The 7230-nt window shown below is 35.0% G+C and overlaps 2 protein-coding genes across 8 annotated transcripts in view; one reads left to right on the top strand and one right to left on the bottom strand.

The window, feature by feature from the left end:
• Positions 1-149: 149 nt before the first annotated feature.
• LOC116843953 (nucleolin-like) lies at positions 150-3209 on the top strand. The gene is made up of 4 exons (XM_032814933.1): positions 150-302; positions 706-2243; positions 2345-2679; positions 2771-3209. The coding sequence occupies exons 2-4, from the start codon at positions 719-721 to the stop codon at positions 2960-2962; spliced, it is 2052 nt and encodes a 683-aa protein (XP_032670824.1). The 5' UTR covers positions 150-302; positions 706-718; the 3' UTR covers positions 2963-3209.
• Positions 3210-3252: 43 nt separating this feature from the next.
• LOC116843955 (putative transferase CAF17 homolog, mitochondrial) overlaps positions 3253-7230 on the bottom strand; it is a 4178-nt gene continuing 200 nt past the window's right edge. Inside the window, exons 2-6 of one of the 7 annotated variants that reach the window (XM_032814936.1) lie at positions 6934-6974; positions 6021-6105; positions 5737-5939; positions 4601-5609; positions 3253-3691 (exon numbers count right to left, since the gene is read on the bottom strand). In XM_032814936.1, the coding sequence (XP_032670827.1) occupies positions 3283-3691; positions 4601-5583 (1392 nt within the window). In that variant the 5' untranslated portion in view covers positions 5584-5609; positions 5737-5939; positions 6021-6105; positions 6934-6974 and the 3' untranslated portion in view covers positions 3253-3282. The other 6 variants (XM_032814940.1, XM_032814937.1, XM_032814938.1 and 3 more) reach the window with 6 other exon arrangements.

Raw genomic sequence — 7230 nt, 5'->3', positions numbered from 1 at the left:
GTCCGACGTACGACGTCCGATATCCAATAGGAGAAGAGCTTTCTAATAGAAAATTCAATTCTCCATTGGAAAGCTGTTCTCTTATTGGGTATCGGACGTCGTACGTCGGACATCGGACGCAGTGTGAATCCTGCATAACCGTACAACGGATGTCGAATATGAATCCTGCATAATTTGAACATCGGATATTGCTATGTGAATTTGTCTTTACCTATTAATGGCCCCTGTACATCTTCCTGTTGGCGCTACTACACGTTTTGTACCGGTGAACGTAGTGTTATTCTAAACATATTCTTCAACAGGTAATTCATAACTATTTCATTAAAATTTATTGTTAGTTTTATAACAAAATATTTTATATATTTAAACTAAATAATTAAATTTTAATTTTGGTGAACTTTTCAACTTTTGTCGTTACACGTGGGTGTTTAACCTTACGACTTTCAAGATTTTTAATCAATTTATTCCAAGACTTTTACTTAATTTAATTTTTTTTTTTTGTAAGGAGAGACTAAAAGAGTGATTTTACGTACAATCTTATCTCATATTTTTAAGTTTTATAAATTTGATATTGAGTCTGTTGTAAAGGATAATTAGTACTACTAACACGTTTTTCTAAATTTTGTTGCTTGAAAATTTCTCACATTCTGTTTTTTCTTATATATTGAAAAGTTTCTGCAATTACAATTTCTTAATCTACTTTAGGCCTTTGAAAGCAATGGCTAAAACATCTTCAGGACAGAATATAGCAGGCCAAGTTACAAAGCAGACGTTACGTGGAATAAAAAATGGTTCTATAAAAAAAGATAAGAAATCTAAATTTAAAAATACTCCTGCTGGCAAAGTAGCTTTGGTAGATAATGTAAAAGCAAAGAATAAAAATATTACTTCTCAGAAAATTTTCCAGAAAAATACAAATGTAAAGAATAACCAGAATTTACCTAAAGAAAAGTTAAAACAATTAGAGGGAAAAGAAAACTCTTTAAAAAGAAAACAAAATTCACCCAAGGGAAAGCAAAATATTCCAAAGGGAAAACATACTCCAAATGAACTACAAAATAAAAAAAACAGTAAAAAAAATAATTTAATACCAAAAAAAGTATTAGAAGAATTTGATGATTCTGACTCTGATGACGATTCATTTAATGAAGAAGAAATTAGTTTTGGTGATGAAACATTTGAAGATGAAGAAGAAAATGATACTGATGTCCCAGATATCTTTGGAGCAAGTTTAGCAGAAAATTCAGATTTAGATGATGAGGACTTTGAAGAGGAAGAAGAAGGTGAGGAGAGTGAAGATGAAGAAAGTGAAGATGAAGAGGATGAAGATGTCAATATAACCGGTGAACAGGAAATGGTCAGATCCAAAGATATACAATCAAGTTCCAATTCTGAGTTTTGCGAATTATCTAAGGATGATATTTATGATGATGACGAAGAAGATGATGAAGATGATGATGATGACAACGATGATGATAATGAAAGTTATGAAGATATGGATATGAACGAAGTAGATACTTCTGTATCTCAATCTGATGATGAAGAGGATGAGGATGAAGATGAGAATGAGGATGAAGATGAGGATGAGAGTGAAGCATCTGGCTTAAAAGCACTTTTGGGAAAAAGTATGACAGATGATGATGATGATGAAGATTTTAATGAAGAAGATGAAGATGATGAAGATGATGATATTAGCGATGAAGAAGAAGAAGAAGATGATGATGATGATGATGATGATGATGATGATGATGATGAAGACGACAGTACAGTAAAAGTTGTACAAGAAAAAGCTATAAAAAACAAAGTAACTAAGACTTCCAATAGCAAAGATGCATCTGAAAAGAATGATCAGGCACAGGAAAAAGCATTATCTCCTGAAGAACAGCAAGAGATTAACAAAAGAACTATTTTCATCACCAATGTTCCAAAAGAAACAAAAGAAGCAATTTTGAAGAAAGTATTTGGTCAATATGGGCTTATTAATAATATACGTTTTAGAGGTATTATTCCAAGCAATTTAAAAACATCCAAGAAAGTTGCTGCTATTAAGAAAGATATTCATCCAGAAGTACATACTCTTATAGTGTACATTAATTATAAATCTGAAGAATCTGCAAAGAAAGCACTATGTATGAATGGAAAGAAATTCGAAGGAAATTATTTAAACGTAACAATTGTTGCTAATTCGAAAGGAAAGGAATATGATAATAAAAAGGCCGTATTTATAGGAAACTTGAAATTCGGTACGTTTAATAAAGTATTTAATTGAAATAAAAATATTATTAATTCATATGGAAATCGTCTATCACACAAACTAAATTATTTTATATCTTGGAAACTTTAGGTATGGATACCAATCCTATCTGGGAACTATTTAATAAATGTGGAGAAGTAGATTCTATACATTTAATGCGCGATAAAAAAACTGGGCAGACTAGAGGATTTGGCTATGTTAACTTTAAGTCTGAGGATGCTGTGGCTTTGGCTTTAAAATTAGATGGTACTGAAGTTAATAATCGACCAATAAGAGTACACCCAATAAAAGTTCATGATAAAGAGAAACATCAGAAAAGAAACAGGGGAGGGTGGAAAAATAAAAGCAGCCCTTTAAATAAAAGCGACGATAATAGACCGTCAAAGAAATTTAAGAACGACTCACAACAAGCTGTAGCACGTTCAGTAAGTATATTTCCATTTCTTTTATATTATTTGTATTAAAATAAGAATCAACATTGTCGCGTATAACCTAATATCGTATTATCTCTTATAGATTGGAGATGAAGCGAAAGTTAAGCAAAAGATGCCACAGAGAGATAATATGAGTCCCGAAGGGAAAATAGCAAAGTCTTTTCAAGGTCAGAAGAGCGATATGAAAAACAAGAAGAAAGGAAATAAATTTAACAAAAAGAAGAAAGAATTGGCAGGCAAACTCATGGCTAAACCGAAAAAACAAAGATCTTAAATCAAGACGTATTATAATTAATGTATAACTCTAATATTATTACATATTTTATTCTACAATTTTTTATTGGACACTATATTATATGAAATATCACTTAAAAACATGATTTATCTCGTGTATGTTTATTTAATAAGATAATCAAAAATACATTATTACACTTCCATGTAAAATATTGTGTTCAAATTCTGATAGAAAATAGTTTATTTTAATTGTGAATTGTTGCACTTCTATAAATGGATTTCATCAAGGTCTTCTTTTTTAATATTAATATAATTTAACATATACTTATGCGCGATGTTCAATGATAAATCGCATAATCCCTAAGAATCCGCTTGTTTCGTTAAGTTGCTGATTTTACCATGTAGTTGGATCGGTAAATTTTGCGTGTTGCTGGATGCACAGTTCGGGCAAAATCGTTTCACGTAATATATGCTGCAGCCCAAGCACACCGCGTGTTTGCACATACTGCAATCGCCGCCGAGGACCAGGACTTCACCTCTGTTGGGCAAACTGAACGGATCTTTCATGATGTAACATTCTTCCGAGTAAACCAGCTGCCGTGCAAACGGTGGCCTCGAGCCCTTGTAATCGTAGTGTTCCTTCAAAGAACAGAAAGAGCACGCAAAAGTCCCGCCCGTCTTCGGCGCCGTATGCTGATTTGCTGCGCTATCCTGCTCGCTTCGCTTGCTGATCTCGAGTTCGTTCGTCGTGTCAGCAGAATCTTCTGTCCTACAAATTAATAAACAAAATTCACTGTATTATCGGCGTACTCTGTTGGTACTCTCTATCGCAACATATTAGCTTTTAACTTTATTTTATATGCGTAGGGGAGAAGATGGTAAAGTAAAATAAGGATTTCTTAAACAATTGCTATACAATCGGTCAGTAATTAAAATAAATATAACCGTTAGTGTCCTTATCGGCTACTAAAGAGGTTTGACAGTGCCACATTGTAGTGTTAAGAGAATAGAGTTTGTTTGGAAAACAATAATGGAATAGTAATATGGAATAAGAGATAGATAATATAGAATAAGAGTTCCGTGTTATATATACCACGTCTTTTTTAATTTCCACAGAAAATTTTATTTTTATTCTTTACGATTTTTACATTCAAAGGATTTCAATAAAAGAATTAATTTGATATTAATAAAAAATAAGCTTTTTTATTTTCACGTCTGTTTTACATTCTACCACCCCATTTTCGAAGACTCTCCACTTCTTGTCCCCCCTATATAAAAAGAAAATTTTGTGCTCTTTGAACAGTTTATTTCTTTCTCTAACAATTATGAATACATTGCAAGAGATATATTTCGCTAACACTTCTGATAGTTATTAATGCAATTATTGCATTTAATATTGGTCTTTCTCAAAAGCACATTCCCACCTTCTCCCCTACATTACATCATTTCACATACGTGAATATTACGATTCTCTGTGCTTTTGCAACCACAACCCGTCGACATATTACACGATTTTCGCAAAGGCTCTCCGCGTTACTACGTGTCTTTGACAGAGACCATCTCCTTCTGAGACTCCTGAGGCCACCAAGCAGGTTTCACCACCTTCACGTTCATACCCGCCACATTCAGCTGCTGAGCGCTAAGAGATTCGTTAATACGCATCAAGCCTAATCCGTACTTTTCGGTGCAGCCCCGGAACTTGCCCACTACGTTGCCGGACTGGTCGAGGATCTTCTCGTCGTACGCGAGCGGCTTAACCGCGACGTTCTCGAACGCCAAGGGCATCAACCGTTTTCTCACCACTCCGGTATGATACGTGCGCGCCGTCAATTCTTGACCGATGTAGCAGCCCTTGTGGAAGCTGACACCGTGCAGATAATCACAATTGATCTCCAGGGGCAACGCTTTCCCGGGTGGTAGATCGTGCACACCTTCGCCCACTCCTAGTTTATATCGAAACGCTTTGTAATCGCCGACGCTCTCCGACGGGATTACGTCGTTGTTCAAGTTCTTTATTATTTCATGCATTCCGATCTGCGACTCGGCCAGGATCCTGAGACCCAGGTCGGGTAACCTGGGATCCTCATAGATCATGATGTTGCCGATGAATTTGCTGGCTTTGTTGTTCAGCGTGCCGCACGGAAAGATCATGCCTTCCAATTTGCGTTTGCCGTTCTCGTCCGGCGTGTTTTTGTAGTCGAAACAGCTGTTTGAATCGAACATCGTCCAGACATTGAGTCTGTCGCCTACGTGCTCCACGTCTATCTTGCGCTTCACGCGATATAGTCTCAGGTGCCGCTGTAGGGATTCAGCGATCTGCGAATCGCATTCTATGTAGTACGAATTGCTCTCCTCGCTCTTGTACACGATAGCATCGTACATCACCCTGCCTCTAATATTCAAGAACAGAGTATAGATGTTAGAGGCACCTTCCTCCAGGTGCTTCATATCGTTCGTGATTAATCCTTGCAAGAAATCGGACGTCTCGTTGCCGCTCACGTACAGCACGCTCCGATCATGCAAGCGTTCTAATACCTTGCGACTGACTTGAGTGCAACTGTGTCTGATCGCGTATCTCAAATAGTCGTCAAGCCGTTTGTTTCGCTTGCACATTTGGGAAGCGAACCGGCTAACACGCATAACCATTGTGACGGACGCCATCGATTCGAATAAAGCTTTTTACTCCTCTACGAATAAAATATACGCGACTAATAGAACCTATACAGCACGAAACGAACTTAACCTCTAAGTACTCCACGTCTGCTTCTTATCACGTTATATAACATTTAATATATAATACATGTTTGATCTTACATTTTTTGTGTTTTTATGAACAGCACGTCGCGATTTGTCCCGTGTATATAACTTGACAACTCATCAAATCCATTTATTCGGAGTTTTTAAATTGCATGAGCCACCTAACCTGTAATCTCATTGGAACGAATGGCCTCTGACAGGTTGTATTTTTTACATATATATATGACGTTTCACACAATGCTTGCTTTACAAAGAGAAGTCTGAAAAAGCGAATTTATAAATGTTCATAAATGTATATATAAACAGGTGTTTTATCTGATATTGAATAGTAATAATAATACCTGATATTGAATGGTAGAAAACAAGAAGCCTGATACTGTGACAAAAGTCTATGCAATCTTATGAGTTCGGTCGTGCTATTGAAAGCTAAAAATGGATAAAACTTAGAGGAACATCTTTAGCAATTATGAAAAATTGATCAAATTCAACAGGTTGTAACTTTGGAAAGAATTTTTAAGCATCTAGTTTTCACACAGATACGTATTGTCAAATATAATATTTACTTATATTTTATAATGTTACATGAATATAGAACGAGACCCGTCAAATGCTAAAATATTTAATGAAATTTATTGCATTACACCATATAAACAAAAAATTACAGACAAATGTCATTTATATCATTTAAAAGTGCGGACTTTCTTCTTTAATATACGCATTCGCAGGTTGCGCTGCGATTTTCTTTCACAAAGTTAGGGTCGATTATTCCATTATAAATTAATTAATTATCTTATTAATCTCTTGATAAGCTATCTGATAGTTAAATCATATATCTGTCTTCGTTTTTTCTTTAAATTGGATAAAGATAGGCACATAATTTAACTGTTAGGCAGCGTACCAAGAAGTTGGAACAATCATACCTTATTTAATTTTAAAAAAAGAAAACGTTCTTTTCAAAGTTGCAGAAAATAAAAAATGAAATAAAGCTGAACTGTTGTTAAGCTGGCCACACACACTTTTCGTAACAGTAACCGTAAGACATAATAGGTTTGTTCTTTCGACCAGAACTGGCTGCACTAGTTCACGAAGTTTGCACTAATGCGTTCTTTCGATCAGAACAGTGCAAGAAAATGTGTTCTTTCGAACAGTGCAGCGAGTTCAGTGAACTGACTGCCCTAGGTCTGGAGCAAGCAGTGCAGGGCAGCTAACCGAAAAAATTTAAATTTGTATCTATAACCTGTAAAATCGGTATACCTAGTTGACATTACGTAGAAGAAATAATCCGACGACGGAATCTATAAACAGTAAGTAAATACTTAAATATATAATAAATATATAATGTAGATAAATATATAATAAATATATAATGTAGAATGACATAAAAGAAGTATTTAGAATGTTATCCAAACAGCACAAAATATCCGAAAGACATCCTGGGAAGGCTCTTGGACGTTTTTTCGGAGGGATTTGTTGTATGGGTATCCAACACAAAACAGTTTTTAAAAGAAATAGGATTGTTCAACAAAACATAAAATGCTATAAGTGCGAAAA

This window comes from Odontomachus brunneus, unplaced genomic scaffold, assembly GCF_010583005.1.
Source record: "Odontomachus brunneus isolate Ranch 3 - 2012 unplaced genomic scaffold, Obru_v1 Obru_scaffold_037, whole genome shotgun sequence".
In the NCBI taxonomy this organism is placed as follows: domain Eukaryota; kingdom Metazoa; phylum Arthropoda; class Insecta; order Hymenoptera; family Formicidae; genus Odontomachus; species Odontomachus brunneus.
The sequence above is the reverse complement of the archived record's forward strand: the minus strand, read 5'-3'. Positions and strand labels throughout refer to the sequence as shown.

Excerpts from the sequence above, each read along its gene's own strand:
- LOC116843953 (XM_032814933.1), top strand. The coding sequence starts at position 719 with ATGGCTAAAACATCTTCAGGACAGAATATAGCAGGCCAAGTTACAAAG. Across the intron at positions 2,244-2,344 it reads TATAGGAAACTTGAAATTCG|GTATGGATACCAATCCTATC; the intron begins GTACGTTTAATA and ends TGGAAACTTTAG. Across the intron at positions 2,680-2,770 it reads AACAAGCTGTAGCACGTTCA|ATTGGAGATGAAGCGAAAGT; the intron begins GTAAGTATATTT and ends TATCTCTTATAG.